This window comes from Physella acuta, unplaced genomic scaffold (assembly GCF_028476545.2).
Source record: "Physella acuta isolate Inbredline_101_S28 unplaced genomic scaffold, ASM2847654v3 ptg000256l, whole genome shotgun sequence".
Classification (NCBI taxonomy): domain Eukaryota; kingdom Metazoa; phylum Mollusca; class Gastropoda; family Physidae; genus Physella; species Physella acuta.
Window position 1 is genome coordinate 1,230,001 of NW_026731775.1, and position 21,372 is coordinate 1,251,372.

General features: G+C 38.1%; 1 protein-coding gene across 3 annotated transcripts in view; it reads left to right on the top strand.

Moving 5' to 3' along the window:
• The window catches only part of LOC131938749 (advillin), a 39,169-nt gene extending 20,332 nt beyond the window's left edge, over positions 1 to 18,837 (top strand). For 2 of the 3 annotated variants that reach the window (XM_059296891.1, XM_059296893.1), the window contains 16 exons: positions 771 to 927; positions 2,403 to 2,497; positions 2,853 to 2,990; positions 4,910 to 4,999; positions 5,846 to 5,917; positions 6,016 to 6,102; positions 6,336 to 6,419; positions 6,675 to 6,736; positions 9,615 to 9,717; positions 11,392 to 11,484; positions 14,372 to 14,416; positions 14,572 to 14,637; positions 15,366 to 15,491; positions 16,051 to 16,122; positions 17,060 to 17,146; positions 17,714 to 18,837. In XM_059296891.1, the coding sequence (XP_059152874.1) occupies positions 771 to 927; positions 2,403 to 2,497; positions 2,853 to 2,990; positions 4,910 to 4,999; positions 5,846 to 5,917; positions 6,016 to 6,102; positions 6,336 to 6,419; positions 6,675 to 6,736; positions 9,615 to 9,717; positions 11,392 to 11,484; positions 14,372 to 14,416; positions 14,572 to 14,637; positions 15,366 to 15,491; positions 16,051 to 16,122; positions 17,060 to 17,146; positions 17,714 to 17,827 (1,491 nt within the window). In that variant the 3' untranslated portion in view covers positions 17,828 to 18,837. The remainder of the gene's footprint in view (positions 1 to 770; positions 928 to 2,402; positions 2,498 to 2,852; positions 2,991 to 4,909; positions 5,000 to 5,845; positions 5,918 to 6,015; positions 6,103 to 6,335; positions 6,420 to 6,674; positions 6,737 to 9,614; positions 9,718 to 11,391; positions 11,485 to 14,371; positions 14,417 to 14,571; positions 14,638 to 15,365; positions 15,492 to 16,050; positions 16,123 to 17,059; positions 17,147 to 17,713) is intronic. The other variant, XM_059296892.1, reaches the window with a different exon arrangement.
• The last annotated feature ends 2,535 nt before the right edge of the window (positions 18,838 to 21,372 follow it).

The window sequence follows — 21,372 nt, forward strand, 5'->3', positions numbered from 1 at the left end:
TTTAGGTTATACTGGCCACATATATAGGTTATACTGGCCACATATTTAGGTTATACTGGCCACATATTTAGGTTATACTTGCCACATATTTAGGTTATACTGGTTACATTTAGGTTATACTGGCCACATTTCGGTTATACTGTCAACTTGCTTTAGATTATACTGGCCAGACCTCACTGTTTTAGGTAAGGCTTTTACCAACATGTTTTTGCTAGGGCTTTTACCAACATGTTTTTGCTAGGGCTATTACAAACATGTTTTTGCTAGTGCTATTACCAACATGTTTTTGCAAGGGCTATTACAAACATGTTTTTGCTAGTGCTATTACCAACATGTTTTTGCTAGTGCTATTACCAACATGTTTTTGCTAGTGCTATTACCAACATGTTTTTGCTAGGGCTTTTACCAACATGTTTTTGCTAGTGCTATTATCAACATGTTTTTGCTAGGGCTTTTACCAACATGTTTTTGCTAGTGCTATTACCAACATGTTTTTGCTAGGGCTTTTACCAACATGTTTTTGCTAGTGCTATTACCAACATGTTTTTGCTAGTGCTATTACCAACATGTTTTTGCTAGGGCTTTTACCAACATGTTTTTGCTAGTGCTATTACCAACATGTTTTTGCAAGGGCTATTACCAACATGTTTTTGCTAGTGCTATTACCAACAATGTTTTAGCTTGAGTTATTACCAACAATGTTTTTGCATTTAAGGTCGCTGAAATGTGTCTCATGTGCGTGTACATTAAAAGTCGCTAAAATCTTTCAGGACTTTTTAAAACTGCGGGGGTACCCAGACTGGACCCCTGTGACCCAGGTTGTGGAAGGCGGGGAGACGCCCCTCTTTAAACAATACTTTACGTCATGGACTTCCGCTGATGAACAAAAAGGATTGGGGATCGTTCATAAAACAGAACAAATTGCAAGTAGGTTGCTATTTGTTGGTATTAATATGGTTATTACATGTATGTTTATATATATATATATATATATATATATATATATATATATATATATATATATATTACATAAATATATATATATATTACATAAATATATATATATATTACATATATATATATATATATATATATATATATATATATATATATATACATATATACATATATATATATATATATATGTATGTGTGTGTGTGTGTGTGTCCCGAAGTAAGTCTACCACCCCACCCCCACTTGAACGAAATAAAAGAATGAAATATAGAAAGAAACACTAATTGTTGGCTGCATGATTGTGTGTAGTAGATGGACGTATGAATGTGTGTGTAGATGGACGTATGGATGTGTGTGTAGATGGACGTATGAATGTGTGTGTAGATGGACGTATGGATGTGTGTGTAGATGGACGTATGAATGTGTGTGTAGATGGACGTATGGATGTGTGTGTAGATGGACGTATGAATGTGTGTGTAGATGGACGTATGGGTGTGTGTGTAGATGGACGTATGGATGTGTGTGTGGATGGACGTATGAATGTGTGTGTAGATGGACGTATGGGTGTGTGTGTAGATGGACGTATGAATGTGTGTGTAGATGGACGTATGAATGTGTGTAGATGGACGACGTATGGATGTGTGTATAGATGGACGTATGAATGTGTGTGTAGATGGACGTATGGATGTGTGTGTGGATGGACGTATGGGTGTGTGTGTAGATTGACGTATGAATGTATGTAGATGTACGTATGGATGTGTGTAGATGGACGACGTATGGATGTGTGTATAGATGGACGTATGGATGTATGTAGATGGACGTATGGATGTGTATATAGATGGACGTATGAATGTGTATGTAGATGGACGTATGGATGTGTGTGTAGATGGACGTATGGATGTGTATGTAGATGGACGTATGGATGTGTATGTAGATGGACGTATGAATGTGTGTGTAGATGGACGTATGGATGTGTGTGTAGATGGACGTATGGATGTGTATATAGATGGACGTATGGATGTGTGTGTAGATGGACGTATGGATGTGTGTGTAGATGGACGTATGGATGTGTATGTAGATGGACGTATGGATGTGTATGTAGATGGACGTATGGATGTGTGTGTAGATGGACGTATGGATGTGTATATAGATGGAATTATGGATGTGTGTGTAGATGGACGTATGGATGTGTGTAAATTGATGTATGGATGTGTGTGTAGATGGACGTATGGATGTGTGTGTAGATGGACGTATGGATGTGTGTGTAGATGGACGTATGGATGTGTGTGTAGATGGACGTATGGATGTGTGTATAGATGGACGTATGGATGTGTGTATAGATGGACGTATGGGTTAGTTTATAGATCTGTGTTAGGTGTATGGAATATGTGTGTGGATGTGTGTATGGTTGTCTGATGCACTAATCATTTTGATGTTTTCAACCCCAGAATACAATAGCGCAAAGTTCGATACGACAATTCTGCACAAGTCAAACAAGAGAGAACAAGAGATTCTGCCTGATAACGGGACTGGGCAAATTAAGGTCTGCCTTCTTGTTTTAACTAGAGCGTGAGAATACGTTTCGCTAGGTGAGGTCAAAATATTATTTTCAAACAATCGCTGATTCAATGTGTTTATAACATTGCTAACTGTAAGCAGGCACACCAGTGTAAAACCTTCTCTCACCCTTCAAACCACTCACTAAATACCGACTGTGAGATAACATTACTCACGTTACACAACACCACTCCCTACCGCCTGTATGATGACATCACTCACTCCCTACCACTTGTATGACCACATCACTCACAAAATACCACATGTATGACCACATCACTCACCAAATACCACATGTATGACCACATCACTCACAAAATACCACCTGTCTGATGACCTAGTGTTGGCGTGTGGAGAACAACGACCTGGTTCTACAGACCGAGGAAACCCACGGCATCTTCTACACAGGTGACTGCTACGTCCTGCTCTACACCTACGCTACGGGTGGACGACAACAGTACATCATTTACTTCTGGCAGGTAATGTGGGGACCCGGCTGTACACAACAGCTGTTGCTGGGAACACGGCTGTATACAACAGCTGTTGTTGGGAACTCAGCTGTATACAACAGCTGTTGTTGGGAACACGGCTGTACACAACAGCTGTTGCTGGGAACACGGCTGTATACAACAGCTGTTGTTGGGAACACGGCTGTATACAACAGCTGTTGTTGGGAACTCAGCTGTATACAACAGCTGTTGTTGGGAACCCAGCTGTATCTAGTCCTGCCGTAAAGTTTTATATTCTAACACGTTTCTTTGTGCGGTCAAAAATCACCTACTGTATGTAGGCAAGTAATTATTTGATACACTCATTAAATTCTTCCCCCCACTGCCGTAGATCAGTGAACCATATCAGTCCCACATGCTTGCACTGATACTGCCGTAAAGCAATGAACCATATAAGTCCCACAGGAACAGGGCATTACCCCCCCCCCCCCGTCCAATACCCCGCGGACATTTCCCCCCGTCATTACCCCCCCCCCCACGGAGTTATTACCCCCTGTCAATTACCCCCCGCCCAGTAGGAAATTACCCCCCCCCCCACCCCCCGCCATACCTTAAGGTTCAGCTAGGGTTAGAGCAAGAGTTGAGTTTTGACTAGGTCTAGGGTTAGGGTTAGGGTTAGAAGTTAGGGTTAGGGTTAGGGCTAGGGCTAGGCAGAGGCGTAGCGAGGGGGAGGCGGGGGTGCGGACCGCACCGGGTGACACCATTTAGGGGGGTGACACCAAAGCAAAAAAATAGCAAAATAGCAAAAATAGCAAAATATATTTAGAAAAACTTGAGGGGGGGGGGTGCAAATCGAGTTGGGTTTGGTTTTGAGTTCATTTTAGGGTGAAGTGAATTCTTAGGTTTTTCGTTTTTTGTCTTAAGGTTAGGATTATGGTATTATATATGTATTGAGATAGACATAGAGATATTGATAGACATAGAATCAGGAGTCTATCTTGGTGGATGGGTTGGGGGGGGGGTAATTGACAGAGGGATAATTGACAGAAGGGTAATTGCCCCGGTGGGAAAATACGGGGGGGGGATGTCCGGGGCGGGGGGTGATGTCCTGTACCCAAGTCCCACATGAATTGGCATGTAGCATAGTCTTCTTTATACGTTATTTAGAGTTTGTTTTCCTATTACAGTCGGGCTCTTTATCACATGTCATTTTAAGCTAGTTAAATGGACACGAGCGAGAAAACTCTCAAAGGTATTTGAGAGGTGTATAAATTAGTTTAAAAATCAGGCACGGCGTAGTTACAATTAATATGGTTATAAAATCATGTCTGTCTGGTTTATTTCGGACTTTACTAAAGATTGGGTCTATTTGATGTTTTAAAAAATTTCGGTAACTAATTGAAAATTTAAAAAAAAGCAAAAACAATTTGGTTTACACGTGTAATGGCGACATAAACAATGGCATCCTGCTATTGGATAGGCTGACATAAATTTTATTGTACACATTGTAAGCTAAAAATAGAAAACTAGGTCATGGGGTTTTAAATTTGCATTGTTATTTAAAAACTTGATCTGCAAAGTTTTGTAAACAAATAGTTATCGATCACTAAGTTACTGTACAGCCAATCAATATTTGTCTTACGAAAGTGAAACATCCGGTTATAACTTAGGCTTGATGAAAATAAATAGAAATGTAGCCTTAAACTCAACAAATTATTTTCAAGTTCTCTGGATTTGCAACATTTATAGCATTTATTCTAAAAATATAAAATTTCTAAATTAATTTTAGGCTTAAGTTTTTATTTTTTATTTTTTTTACGGTCTAAATCTAAAAAGCATGTTTTTACTCCATGTCAACAATACTATGGAAGGAATCTCGTCAACTCGCTTGTCTCCATTAAAACATACTACAATTTTCAGTTTGTTCTACAATTTACATTTACAAACAGGGGTGTAAAAGTTCAGTGGAAGAACGGGCAGCCTCAGCTATCTTTGCACAACTCCTGGACGACAGAGAACTAGGTGGATCTGCTGTACAGGTAACAGTTCCACACTACACATGTGTACAGGTAACAGTTCGACACTACACATGTGTACAGGTAACAGTTCCACACTATACATGTGTACAGGTAACAGTTCCATACTACACATGTGTACAGGTAACAGTTCGACACTACACATGTGTACAGGTAACAGTTCCACACTACACATGTGTACAGGTAACAGTTCCATACTACACATGTGTACAGGTAACAGTTCCACACTACACATGTGTACAGGTAACAGTTCCATACTACACATGTGTACAGGTAACAGTTCCACACTACACATGTGTACAGGTAACAGTTCCACACTACACATGTGTACAGGTAACAGTTCCACACTACACATGTGTACAGGTAACAGTTCCACACTACACATGTGTACAGGTAACAGTTCCACACTACACATGTGTACAGGTAACAGTTCCACACTACACATGTGTACAGGTAACAGTTCCACACTACACATGTGTACAGGTAACAGTTCCACACTACACATGTGTACAGGTAACAGTTCCATACTACACATCTGTACATGTAGCAGTTCCAGAGGCGTAGCGAGGGGGGGCGGGGGGGGGGGCGGACCGCACCGGGTGACACCATTTAAGGGGAGGGTGACACCAAGGCAAAAAAATAGCATAATATATAGAGAAAAATCGAAAGTTTGAGGGGGGTGGTGCAAATCGAAAGTTTGAGGGGGGGGGGGGTGAAGGGTCACTACGCCTCTGGGGGTGAGACCATTAAGTGCCGCACCGGGTGACACCCGACCTCGCTACGCCACTGAACAGTTCTATACAGTTTCTAGTTCATCTACAATTAAAGTTCATGCCATTTTTTCACTAGATCCGAGTTACTCAAGGCAATGAGCCTGAACATTTTCTGCGCATCTTTCAAGGAAAACTTATTATACTTATGGTGGGTATAACAACAACTGTTTATAAAGTTGACAGGAAAATATAAAACTGTTATTAAAAGATGCTTCAATATTTTGACGTCCATGTTTCTCCCTCAAGGGTGGGGTGAATAACAAAGAGCCCGAGTCCCCAGTTCGTATCCTACAAGTTCGAGGGAGTAGTGATATAAACACTCGAGCCATGCAGGTAGGACTTTGTCCTGGAGGACCACGCTTATCATTCGAGTCGCATTAGTAAGATAGGATTTGCATATGACCAGTTAAAAGAATACATTTGACTGGATTTAAATTGTGTCGGGTTGTTACTATCGTTACGATAACTCCTTCTAGTATATTAATTTGTTCTTTAAACAATTGCATGAGTACAAGCCAATAAGTCATTTAATTCCAAGAAAATAATTGTGTTGAACGTCTTGCTAGGTGGTGTCTAGGGCGGCCTCACTCAATTCCAACGATGTGTTTCTCATTGAGACTGAAACTTATGTCTATTTATGGTATGGGAAAGTGAGTATATTTTGGCTGGTTAAATCTTAGTAGACCTACAGCTAACATTTCAGTTTGTGTGGAATATCGCCAAATTGGGTGAGAAAATTGATCTTTTTTTTTATAAAAGAAACAAAAATCATAACAATTCATTTCTTAATTGAACTTGTTTCTTGTAAAAGAAACGGATATCGTAATAATTCCATACTTAATTGAACTTGTTTCTATAAAAGAAACTAAAATCATAACAATTCCTTTCTTTTCATAACGGCACAGGGTTCAAGTACAAACGAACGAATTGTTGCCCGAAAATTTTTAAATTACCTGTGTCCAGACAGGTAATATTAAATTATATTTTTAGGTGATGGCTGTTGGAACTTTTATATTTTACTAGACTACCCGTTATCCTTGAATAACTGTGGATTTGGGAGGTCATCCAAAAATGACATTTCGTTTGTTTGACGAATGTTATTGTTTCCCACCCCTCCCTACTGTCACTTATCGCCACAAAAAACCAGACCCCACATTAAAAAAGACGTCACACCTCAGACGTTTTTGTCTTTTAGAAACACATATTCGGCTGAGCATGGGTCTGACTACACTATCCCTTTATATGCTGAGGTCACAAAAACAGGTCAACTCTACTCCACCTGCCCAGTGTCCCGCCAACTCAGACATGTCTTTGTCTTTTAAAACACCGATCTCGGCTGAGCATAAGTCTTACCACACTATTCCTTCATATGCTGAAGTCACAGGTGAAGTCTACACCTGCCCAACTCTATTTCACTTGCCCAGTGTCCCGCCAAGTCTCAGACAACATGTTTTTATCGTTTAAAAACACCGATTTCGGCCGAGCATGGGTCTGATCAAACTATCTCCTCATAGGACTGATACTAAACAGGTTAACTCGACTTCACCTGCTCCGTGTCCCGCAAAGTCCCAACTTTATCATTTATATCTAAAAAAATTAAATTTTTTTTTAATATTGACGTGGTGTGTCTCGAACCCGTACCACCCGCTTGGTAACTATAACACTATCATCTAAGCCCTAAGCTGTCTAGGCACTTTCGATTAGGTGCAAAATCAGTGGGGTGCTTTACATAGATCTAGAGTCAGCATAAGAAACTTGAGTTAAACGAATAGGCCCATTATTTCAAATTAAATTTTATCCCAAATTAGACAATTCCATAATTAAACAAACAAAGAATTCTGTAAAATAATAAAGGCCTGAAATAGTTTAGTATAGAAACAACTGAAAAACTATACTTATAAAATTGTTGGCATAGGTTCTAGATTTAGACACAGCTAGATCTAGCGTCTAGATGGAGAATCTACGGCATGCTTAAGTATAGTTTTTCAGTTGTTCTTGATAATAGATCTAGAACCTAGATCGATAAATCCCTTGTATTTTCGAGTCTGAGGATCCTTGAAGCTAAAAAGCAAAGAATTATATCAAATATTTAAGGACTAGCATAATTTAATAAAGAAACTCAATAATTCATTGTGTTTTTATAATTGTGTTTATTTTTAACAAATTAATGTTGGTTTGACCTAGATTCTAGATTTTAGATCTAGTATTGACTTTCCTTTCCTCCGACAGCTGATCTCTAGATCTAGAGAAATTTATTGTATACTCAGATTAGAAGAACTGTTGAAAATTGATAATAGTGTTCAAACCTAATAAAAATAGCAAACGGACGTATTGTTAAAGCTATAGCCGACAGAAAATTTAGCTATATAACGCGTTAAACTTTTAAATGGGCAACATGAAAGCCGTCATGTTTGTTGTAAAAATGTAAATAAATCAAGTGAAGTCATTATAAATAAAGTCATTGTTCTGAACTTTTATAATTAAAGTGGTATTTCCACCAAAGAATATATCAATAAATTACTTAACGTCTTTAAATAAATTTGTGATTAACAGTTTGGTAACATTATTCTGTACCTAAATACATATTTTACAGCTCTACACATAGTGCACATTCTCTCCTGTAAACCAAACAGACAAACAAAAAAAAACAAATAAATGAATATACAAATTGTAAACAAATTTGAGTTTTAGTGGTATATAGATAGATGAATTATGCTACAGATGTTTGTGTACAAACTGCTTGAATTTGACATTTTACCACTTCGTTGTCCGCTGTGACAACGCACCATTCTGATTTATTTTGAACATCGTATTATTTTAGTTTTTGAAGGTAGGCATAGTTGTTTTTTTTAAAGAAAAAGAATATCTCTAGAAACAATAGGAACACAGAATAAACGTCGGCTTCATTATATGGGAAAGTTAGAAATGAGATGTAGTAGACTTTAATGTTTTATGCTGCTGAGATAAAGTAGACTTCAATGTTTTATGTTGCTGAGATAAAGTAGACTTCAATGTTTTATGCTGCTGAAATAAAGTAGACTTCAATGTTTTATGTTGCTGAGATAAAATAGACTTTAATGTTTTATGCTGCTGAGATAAAGTAGACTTCAATGTTTTATGTTGCTGAGATAAAGTAGACTTCAATGTTTTATGCTGCTGAGATAAAGTAGACTTCAATGTTTTATGTTGCTGAGATAAAGTAGACTTCAATGTTTTATGTTGCTGAGAGGAAGTAGACTTCAATGTTTTTTGTTGCTGAGATAAAATAGACTTCAATGTTTTATGTTGCTGAGAGGAAGTAGACTTCAATGTTTTATGTTGCTGAGAGGAAGTAGACTTCAATGTTTTTTGTTGCTGAGATAAAATAGACTTCAATGTTTTATGTTGCTGAGAGGAAGTAGACTTCAATGTTTTATGCTGCTGAGAGGAAGTAGACTTCAATGTTTTTTGTTGCTGAGATAAAGTAGACTTCAATGTTTTATGTTGCTGAGATAAAATAGACTTCAATGTTTTATGCTGCTGAGATAAAGTAGACTTCAATGTTTTATGCTGCTGAGATAAAGTAGACTTCAATGTTTTATGTTGCTGACATAAAGTAGATTTCAATGTTTGGAAGTTTGATAGTTATACAATATTGGTTCAAGTGAGGTGGACAAGTTGTAAAATTAGACTGTACAACATTTAATGTGTCTGTCAACTCCTTAGAACTTTATAACTTTGTTGATTTTAATTAAGCTGCTCTTTGTAATTCTATATATTATTACTTAAATTGCTCCCTTGTAATTCTACATATTATTACTTAAATTGCTCCTTTGTAATTCTGTATGTCTCTCGTGCTATGTCAGGAATGACTCTGAGATACAAGAAGTGGAAGAAGGCGAAGAAGAGCCAGATTTCTGGCATGTGTTAGGTGGCCAAGAACCTTACGCTTCGGGCAAGGCTTTCCAGGTGAATATTGTATCGCGTAACTAAGTCTATCAAGGCGACGGGTTTCCATGAAATCAATACCTATAGACAAAAAAAGCAAAACAAATATCGCGTGTCTAGTATTGTGTCGTCAAATATCATGTGTCTTCCATTGTGTCGTCAAATGTCACGTGTCTCCCATTGTGTCGTCAAATGTCACGTGTCTCCCATTGTGTCGTCAAATATCATGTGTCTTCCATTGTGTCGTCAAATGTCACGTGTCTCCCATTGTGTCGTCAAATGTCACGTGTCTCCCATTGTGTCGTCAAATATCATGTGTCTCCCATTGTGTCGACAAATATGTGTCTTCCATTGTGTCGTCAAATATCACGTGACTCCTATTGCTTCGCTCTGTAGTAGTTGCACAATGACTGTGGGAAAACAGTTCAATCAGTCTGTACAGTCACGTTTTTTTAATGAGCCACTAATCCAGCTCACAATTATCACTAATCCAGCTCACAATTATCACTAATCCAGCTCACAATTAGCTTTTTATTATGTGTTACCCATTCTGGCATTCTCCCCCGACCCAACGGTCTGCGAACGAGGTTAACGCCTTACCCCTATGACCTAATAACGTCGCAGTTGGTTTAAAACCTGCGTACGGTTTTGATACCACCATCACCAACAGCGACACACCATCACCAACAGCGACACCCCATCACCAACAGCAACACCCCATCACCAACAGCGACACCCCATCACCAACAGCGACACCCCATCACCAACAGCGACACCCCATCACCAACAGCGACACCCCATCACCAACAGCGACACCCCATCACCAACAACGACACCCCATCACCAACAACGACACCCCATCACCAACAGCGACACCCCATCACCAACAGCGACACCCCATCACCAACAACGACACCCCATCACCAACAACGACACCCCATCACCAACAACGACACCCCATCACCAACAGCGACACCCCTTTACCTTCAGCGACACCCCATTATCGGCAGCGACACCCAATCCCCAACAGCGACACCCCATCACCAACAGCGACACCCCATCACCAACAGCGACACCCCATCCCCAACAGCGACACTCCATCACCAACAACGACACCCCATCACCAACAGCGACACTCCATCACCAACAACGACACCCCATCACCAACAGCGACACTCCATCACCAACAACGACACCCCATCACCAACAGCGACACTCCATCACCAACAACGACACCCCATCACCAACAGCGACACTCCATCACCAACAACGACACCCCATCACCAACAGCGACACTCCATCACCAACAGCGACACCCCATCACCAACAGCGACACCCAATCACCAACAGCGACACCCCATCACCAACAGCGACACTCCATCACCAACAGCGACACCCAATCACCAACAGCGACACTCCATCACCAACAACGACACCCCATCACCAACAGCGACACTCCATCACCAACAACGACACCCCATCACCAACAGCGACACTCCATCACCAACAGCGACACCCCATCACCAACAGCGACACCCCATCACCAACAGCGACACCCAATCCCCAACAACGACACCCAATCCCCAACAGCGACACCACATCATCGGTAATGGGTTCCGGGGGAAACAGTTGGAAAACGCTTGACCTTTAATTAAAATGCTTCTTAATAAGTGTGTGATATTTATCTCTAATTAGGTTAATGAGATCAACATGCCCGCAAGGTTGTTCCACTGCTCTAACTCATCTGGGCGTTTCAATGTTGAAGAAATTGTTGGTTTTACTCAAGAGGTGGGTAGTCGTATTTGAAACATGGTGGTTTTACACAAATTATGGCGGTTTTACACAAAATATGGTGGTTTTACACAAAACATGGTGGTTTTACACAAAACATGGTGGTTTTACACAAAACGTGGTGGTTTTACGCAAAATATAATGGTTTTACACAAAATATGGTGGTTTTACACAAATTAATGCAGTTTTACACAAAACATGGCGGTTTTACACAAAACTCGGTGGTTTTACGCAAAATATAATGGTTTTACACAAAATATGGTGGTTTTACGCAAGTTAATGCAGTTTTACACAAAATATGGCGGTTTTACACAAAACTCGGTGGTTTTACACAAAATATGGTGGTTTTACGCAAAATATGGTAGTTTTACACAAAACATGGTGGTTTTACACAAAATATGGTGGTTTTACACAAAATATGGTGGTTTTACGCAAAACATGGTGAGTAGGATGTTTAAAACTAAGCCAGGGCTAAAAGTTCAGTATCATTTCCATTTATTGTCGCATGTTATACATGTGTCAGTAAATAGAATTGTGTAACAGACTGGTGGCGAATCAGATATCAATGTACAGTATAAATAGAGTCCTTTCATATGACGTCACGTCCGTTCGTGAATGTAAACATCCGCCATCGCGGTGTACAGATCTACATTCAAAATGGTGATCTGTGCGGTGAAAGGTTGTGATACTGGAAGTGGCATATCTAAAGGGATTCCTTTATTTCGACTGCCAAGGGTTATATTAAAACCAAGATGATAGAGATCGACAGTTTACAGAACGTAGACGCCGTCAATTTTTAGCCAATATTTATCGCAGCGGTGTGAGTGGAGCAGCGGCAAACAATATGCGAATCTGTTCTCGACATTTTGTTTCGGTTAAGGACAGTAAAATAATAAACTTCATTTTAATTATGAAAGATAACTATTAATAAAACAAATATGCTCGACCTTCACAAATACTAATAGTAAAAGACAAAGTCAAAAGTAATAATAAGAATAATAAGATTTAATAGTAATAATAGTGTTTTAATGTCTAGATCTAGAATCTAGCTCAAAACATGGCGTAAACAAAATTCGGACCACAGATCTAGATTCTGGATTTAGGGTGACTGTCTCCGCTGGGTAGACATAGAATCTAGAATCTACTTATTTACTTAAATTTCATTACAAAATTTAGATCTACATTCCATTCAAAATACACCCATAATAAATAAAAAATAGTCATAATAATAAAGCATTTACTTGTCTCTAAGATCTAAAATCTCGCTCTATAATCTAATCATTTTTTTAGCCAACGAAATTTTCTAAAATTAAAATAGATTGTATGACTAGACTTAGATCTAGAATCTGCTACTTTAATTAAATTTTAAAAAGTTTATACAAGCATGTAGTTGATATTATTGTAGTAGAAGGCTTTAATAAATTACTAAGGCCTACCTACTTTGTGTGTTTTTACAGCAATATGTATCTGATACTGGACTGAGTTTAATTAAATTCAAATGCATATTTAGTCATTAGTCTACTAAGTTTATGTAGCCTAGTAGTAGAATCTAGATCATACCAGCCAACAACAAATAACCACATTATTATTATTTGGTTAATGATTAGGCGTATTTTTTTTTTAAAATCCACTGTTTATAAAAGAAACAAATGAAGCTAGAAACATTATAAGTGAGATGGTTTAGAATAATAACAATGGAACCAGTCTACAATTGATACAATTCCAGGTCTACATAGGGCCTACAGTCTAGTAGTTTACAGTAGGCACCTAGTATACTAGTGTGTAGCTGTCCAGAGTTAAGATTCTTGGATGTAAAAAGTGATGGTACTAACTAATCTGCCTTAATGCTTCCCCCTGATAAGCCATGTGTGCTATAAATGACATAATATGACATCGAGGTGAGAAATGTTGAGGGTCAAAATTATATAAGAGATACTATATCTGTGGGGCTGGGTATCACGGAGGTGCGAAATTTTCAGGGGAGGGCAGTGGTACTGACTCCTCTTTGGTTTTATTGTGGGCTAGAAAAAGGTGGGGGCTGGCCATCATGAGGGTTGAACATCATTATTAATGTGTCTGATCACTTCACTGCTGGATTATAAGGGTCGTAAATTGTATAACATGCTACCCAGATTGGCTAAGATCTAAGAACAGCAGTGGTTATTACCCATGAATTATATTAGTCGTTGTAGTGTGGGTTTTGTAGGAGTTAAGTGGTCTCACGTTTGCTACAGTAGATAACCTATAATATATTACTGATCAGATTCGTCTACTTAAACTGTAAACGCAAACAGTATTAATAACTGTATTTTTATATAGAAATTTTTCGGCCACATATTTATATTATCCACGAAACTGTCAATAACAGTATAAGGATCTTCAATTCCTAAGAGTTCAAGTTTTTTAACGTATTTTTCCTTTTCCGCGGGTGCAGTTCTTTACATACAGTGAACACGTCCAGCGCTGGTGAACAGCTGATTGTGTTTACGTCTGGTGTACACCACCGTGGCGGCGGGCGTAGGTATCACGTGATTTAGGTCACGTGTTTGCAAGGACCCTATAGCAGAGGCGTAGCGACCCTTCATGGCGCCCGGGGATAAACTTTCAATTTGGCGGCCCCCTCGTGAGCAAATTTACAATTTGCTCCCCCCCCCATCAAACTTTCGATTTGCACCCCTCCCCCTCAAACTTTCGATTTGCACCCCCCCCCCCCCCCTCAAACTTTCGATTTGCAAAAATGCAGCTAAAATTACATTTGAATTTGTTTTTACAACCCATTTTGGCGCTCCCTAAGGTCGGCGCCAGGGGACTTATGTGCCCCCCTGCCCCCCATCGCTACGCCTCTGCTTTATAGTCTTTAACCAACCAAACCTTTTTGTTACAGGATCTGTTGGAGGATGACGTCATGATTTTAGACACAATTGAAGAGGTAAACGGGCTAGTAGTTCATTGTTTTACCAGCTGTTTTAAAAACATACGACAGCGGATGTCTTTTGTAACTTACTTTTTTACTTACCTTATTTGAAACCTAGAGCATTGCTGACATTTGTTCATGTCTAACCTTGTCTCTCTGGGTCTTGACAGGTATATGTGTGGGTTGGCAAAGGTGCGAATGAAATTGAAAAAAAAGAAAGTTTACAAATAGCCTTGGTAAGCCATTGAAGCTTTTATTTGATATCATCTTCTTTAGAACATCGGTTGTTGTCTTCTTTAGAGAACAGAACACTTCTCGGTCAACTATATCATGGCATCTGTTTGCTGTATAAGGAAACAGTCGAAGCGTACTGCATGTGGACATGCATAGCTGCCTAGTGACAATCATGGCTGCCTTGTGACAATCATGTCTGTCTTGTGACAGTCATGTCTGCCTTGTGACAATCATGTCTGTCTTGTGACAATCATGGCTGTCTTGTGACAATCATGGCTGCCTTGTGACAATCATGTCTGTCTTATGACAATTATGTCTGTCTTGTGACAATCATAGCTGTCTTGTGACAATCATGGCTGTCTTGTGACAATCATGTCTGTCTTGTGACAGGCTGTCTTGTGACAATCATAGCCATGATTTGATTAATTATGGCCAGCTTTTGGATAATCATAGCATAGCCCGTATTTTGAATATACGGACTAACATGTCAAGGATTGTATAATTAAGGCTAGTATTTGGACAATAATGCCCAGGATTATGACATTAATTGGTCAAAAGTTATTCAGGATTAGTTGGTTCATGATAAACATTTGGACAAAAATGTCCACGCTTGAAACTAGGATTTCTACAACCTATTGTATTTATTTAAGGAGAAATTATTATTCTTCTTTGTCATTGTGTATTATCTGGACTTTTACTTGAAAGTAGCATTAATTTATTTTGTCCCAAGGATTACATCAAACATGACCCTATGGGTCGAAATGACGAGACGACGGTGATATTGCAAGTGAAGCAAGGCTTCGAGCCCCCGAGTTTTACTGGAATCTTCCTTGGATGGGACCCAGAGAAGTGGAGTGTATGTTTGATATTTCCTACAATATGTCACTCCTTTAGGCCTAGTTACGTGTCGATTTATTATTTACAAATGATTTTTTAAGTATAGTAGCGTGTAGATTTATCAACTTCATTAAGTATAGTAGCGTGTAGATTTATCATCTTCTCTTTTCCATGTATAATTTTAGTAGCGTGTAGATTTGTTATTGTATCCATTCTAGCTATATATTATTCTTCACTGGAAAATTCTAGTAAATAGGTAAATGGTTGTTGTGTCACAACATGCATTACTTCTCACATTGTGAAACGTACTCTACTGTTCTTTAAATAAAAATGATAAATGACAGGCTACATCTTCTCAAGATTTTCAATCTAACTCAATATTATTTTAGCAAGGTAAATCTTCTCAAGATTTCAAATCTAACTCAATATTATTTTAGCAAGGTAAATCTCAAGATTTCAAATCTAACTCAATATTATTTTAGCAAGGTAAATCTTCTCAAGATTTTCAATCTAACTCAATATTATTTTAGCGAGGTAAATCTTCTCAAGATTTCAAATCTAACTAAATATTATTCTAGCAAGGTAAATCTTTTGAAGATCTGAAGCGAGAGCTGGGAGAGGAAAATCTGCCTATAACGTTTGTGCGCGATGTAAGTTAATAACGGCATATAACAAAGTGTATGTTTTCTGTCAGACAACACATTATAAGGTGTTAGTCAACATCATTAGGTTGTACAATGTGTTAGTCAACATCATTAGGTTGTACAATGTGTTAGTCAACATCATTAGTTGTACAATGTGTTAGTCAACATCATTAGGTTGTACAATGTGTTAGACAACATCATTAGTTCTACAATGTGTTAGTCAACATCATTAGTTGTACTATGTGTTAGACAACATCATTAGGTTGTACAATGTGTTAGTCTACATCATTAGGTTGTACAATGTGTTAGACAACATCATTAGGTTGTGCAATATGTCAGTCTACATCATTAGGTTGTACAATGTGTTAGTCAACATCATTAGTTTGTACAATGTGTCAGTCTACATCATTAGGTTGTACAATGTGTTAGTCAACATCATTAGGTTGTACAATGTGTTAGTCAACATCATTAGGTTGTACAATGTGTTAGTCAACATCATTAGTTTGTACAATGTGTCAGTCTACATCATTAGGTTGTACAATGTGTTAGTCAACATCATTAGGTTGTACAATGTGTTAGACAACATCATTAGGTTGTGCAATGTGTTAGTCTACATCATTAGGTTGTACAATGTGTTAGTCTACAATCTACATCATTAGGTTGTACAATGTGTTAGTCAACATCATTAGGTTGTACAATGTGTTAGTCTACACCATTAGGTTGTACAATGTGTTAGTCTACACCATTAGGTTGTACAATGTGTTAGACAACATCATTAGGTTGTACAATGTGTTAGTCTACACCATTAGGTTGTACAATGTGTCAGCCATCATTTAGTTGTACAAGCCGTACTTTTATATCGAAATGCTGATTTTATCGTTACGTTGTATCATCAAAACTACCCAATACAGAATCAAATGCATCGACTTTTTATTTGGTGTAGGAAATTGCCAGCTACGACCAGAAATTTACTTATGCAGACTTATTAAAGAAAACTCCACCTAAGGGCGTAGACCTTTCACGTAAGGAGGTAAGTAACGAAGATATTTATTGGTGGTTTGCAAATACCCAGCGGCTTGCCATCTCCAGAGGCAAAGTTCTGATCAAATTTACACAAATCATCTGCCAGATATAATGATAACCATTTTAAAGCGATTGCCGTTGATAGTCGAATTAGACTGTTTTAATATTGGACTATATATTGATGGTTTAACTAGACTGTTTTAAGGTTGAACTAAATATTGATGGTTGAACTAGACTGTTTTAAGGTTGAACTAAATATTGATGGTTGAACTAAACTGTTTTAAGGTTGAACTAAATATTGATGGTTGAACTAGGCTGTTTTAAGGTTGAACTAAATATTGATGGTTTAACTAGACTGTTTTAAGTTTGAACTAAATATTGATGGTAGAACTAAACTGTTTTAAGGTTGAACAAAATATTGATGGTTGAACTAGACTGTTTTAAGGTTGAACTAAATATTGATGGTTGAACTAGACTGTTTTAAGGTTGAACTAAATATTGATGGTTAAACTAGACTGTTTTAAGGTTAAACTAAATATTGATGGTTGAACTAGACTGTATTATCTTTTACTAGCGACATCTCACTGAGGAAGAATTTTCGCAAATCTTTAAAATGACACGCCTTCAATTCGAGCAGTTACGAGAATGGAAACAATTAGAACTCAAGAAAAAGGTGGGATTGTTTTAGGACCTGATGGAAACAATTAGAACTCAAGAAAAAGGTGGGTTGTTTTAGGACAAGATGGAAACAGGCGTTAAAGGTGGGATATATGAAAAGATTACAGGTTGATACCAATCAGCGGTAAAGAAAAAAGGCTGGTTTTAAGGAATACGCGACACGATGGTTAATTCATTTCCCAAACGGAAAATTAGTTACGAAAATTTGTTCTTTTTGCTTGATTGTTCAATATTAAGATTTTATTAAAGGATTTTTAAAAATATTTTTACATGTATGTTAATAAGTTATTTAAATGTTAAATCAAAGATTGAAACTGAGTATAGTTACATGTACTCAAGTAGTTAGGAGAAATGTTTCATTTTGTACATCCAAAATCTACAATTGTGACCGTTACTATAGCGATAAAAATTACTATTGTTTTCTAAAGAATCTTTCTTTGTGTGTTGGCATTTGCACAAGACCCGATTGTTATAATGCCGATTTCCCTAAAATCTTGCATGAAAAATATTAATTAGCAGATTAACCTAAATTTTAAAATATGTCTGGGTTTTTTTTTAATTGTGATAAAAAAGTTTATACAAACTGTAAAGTGCTAAATAAAATTAAACAAAAAAACGAATAAGAATACAATTGTGCTAATTATCAAACGCTCAATAAATTACGTTTTACTCAGAATTCAAATCAGTTACAATTTTAAAATATGAATCAAATAAATTGTCACAAGACGATGATAGGAATCAAAAGGCTCTGCACCTCCCAACAGTCTGAGGTGATCTCCACAAGACTAAGCTTGGACAGGTTACGTTGTTTTAACAAGAAATTGTTACCAATTATTATCTATTACGCAATTATAAACTGTATCTTCTTTTGGTTATAAATTATTACGCCATTTTTAAATTCAATCAACTATTGTGCATTTGCAAACTTGGTGAGGTTTTATGATAAATTCTATGTATTATTTATGACTTATTTAATACTTTTCTTATAAAAAAAGATACAATTCAATAAATACACATCGTTTACACACAAAACAACGTCTTATTTTTAATTGGTTTTCTTTAGTTAAATGTTTTAAAGTCATTGGAGTGAAACGCTATGTTAAGACGACTCCCTTATGCTTCATCCGACGACCCCCTTATGCTTCATCAGTCGACCCCTTTCTGCTTCATCCGACGACCCCTAATGCTTCATCAGAAGACCCCCTTATGCTTCATCAGACGACCCCCTTATGCTTCATCAGACGACCCCTTTCTGCTTCATCAGACGACCCCTTTCTGCTTCATCCGACGACCCCTTATGCTTCATCAGACGACCCCCTTATGCTTCATCAGACGACCCCTTTCTGCTTCATCAGACGACCCCTTTCTGCTTCATCAGACGACCCCTTATGCTTCATCCGACGACCCCCTTATGCTTCATCCGACGACCCCTAATGCTTCATCAGACGACCCCCTTATGCTTCATCAGACGACCCCTTTCTGCTTCATCAGAAGACCCCCTTATGCTTCATCAGACGACCCTCTTATGTTTCAACAGACGACCCCCTTATGCAAAAGACACCATCTGCAGTACGTGACAACGTTTGATTATTGTCATAACACGTTCTATAAAAACAAGCTGGACAAGAGAACGTAGTCATGGTACATATGTAGCTACAGAACGTAGTCATGGTACATATGTAGCTACAGAACGTAGTCATGATACATATGTAGCTACAGAACGTAGTCATGATACATATGTAGCTACAGAACGTAGTCATGGTACATATGTAGCAAGAGAACGTAGTCATGGTACATATGTAGCTACAGAACGTAGTCATGGTACATATGTAGCAAGAGAACGTAGTCATGGTACATATGTAGCTACAGAACGTAGTCATGATACATATGTAGCTACAGAACGTAGTCATGGTACATATGTAGCAAGAGAACGTAGTCATGGTACATATGTAGCTACAGAACGTAGTCATGGTACATATGTAGCTACAGAACGTAGTCATGGTACATATGTAGCTACAGAACGTAGTCATGGTACATATGTAGCTACAGAACGTAGTCATGGTACATATGTAGCTACAGAACGTAGTCATGGTACATATGTAGCTACAGAACGTAGTCATGGTACATATGTAGCTACAGAACGTAGTCATGGTACATATGTAGCTACAGAACGTAGTCATGATACATATGTAGCTACAGAACGTAGTCATGGTACATATGTAGCTACAGAACGTAGTCATGGTACATATGTAGCTACAGAACGTAGTCATGGTACATATGTAGCTACAGAACGTAGTCATGGTACATATGTAGCAAGAGAACGTAGTCATGGTACATATGTAGCAATAGAACGTAGTCATGGTACATATGTAGCTACAGAACGTAGTCATGGTACATATGTAGCAATAGAACGTAGTCAATGTATATATGTAGCAAGAGAACGTAGTCATGGTACATATGTAGCTACAGAACGTAGTCATGGTACATATGTAGCTACAGAACGTAGTCATGGTACATATGTAACAACAGAAAGTAGTCATGGTACATATGTAGCAAGAGAACGTAGTCATGGTACATATGTAGCTACAGAATGTAGTCATGGTACATATGTAGCTACAGAACGTAGTCATGGTACATATGTAGCAAGAGAACGTAGGCATGGTACATATGTAGCAAGAGAACGTAGTCATGGTACATATGTAACAACAGAACGTAGTCATGGTACATATGTAGCAAGAGAAAGTAGTCATGGTACATATGTAGCTACAGAACGTAGTCATGGTACATATGTAGCTACAGAACGTAGTCATGGTACATATGTAGCTACAGAACGTAGTCATGGTACATATGTAGCTACAGAACGTAGTTATGGTACATATGTAGCAAGAGAACGTAGTCATGGTACATATGTAGCTACAGAACGTAGTCATGGTACATATGTAGCTACAGAACGTAGTCATGGTACATATGTAGCTACAGAACGTAGTCATGGTACATATGTAACAACAGAACGTAGTCATGGTACATATGTAGCAAGAGAACGTAGTCATGGTACATATGTAGCTACAGAACGTAGTCATGGTACATATGTAGCTACAGAACGTAGTCATGGTACATATGTAGCTACAGAACGTAGTCATGGTACATATGTAGCTACAGAACGTAGTCATGATACATATGTAGCTACAGAACGTAGTCATGGTACATATGTAGCTACAGAACGTAGTCATGGTACATATGTAGCTACAGAACGTAGTCATGGTACATATGTAGCTACAGAACGTAGTCATGATACATATGTAGCTACAGAACGTAGTCATGGTACATATGTAACAACAGAACGTTGTTATGGTAAAGGGTTAGGGTAAGGGGATGGAATCTAGCTAGGGTGTAAATGTGTATGAGCAGGTGTATGTGTAGCTTTAAACCAAAACTCAGCCCAATCCCTCCGGCACCATGCTAAGTGTACGGATTGCATATGAAATACTTCGGTAGTTGGCCATCTAAATGCTAGCAGTTATAGGATCAAATATGAAATACTTCAGTAGTTGGCCA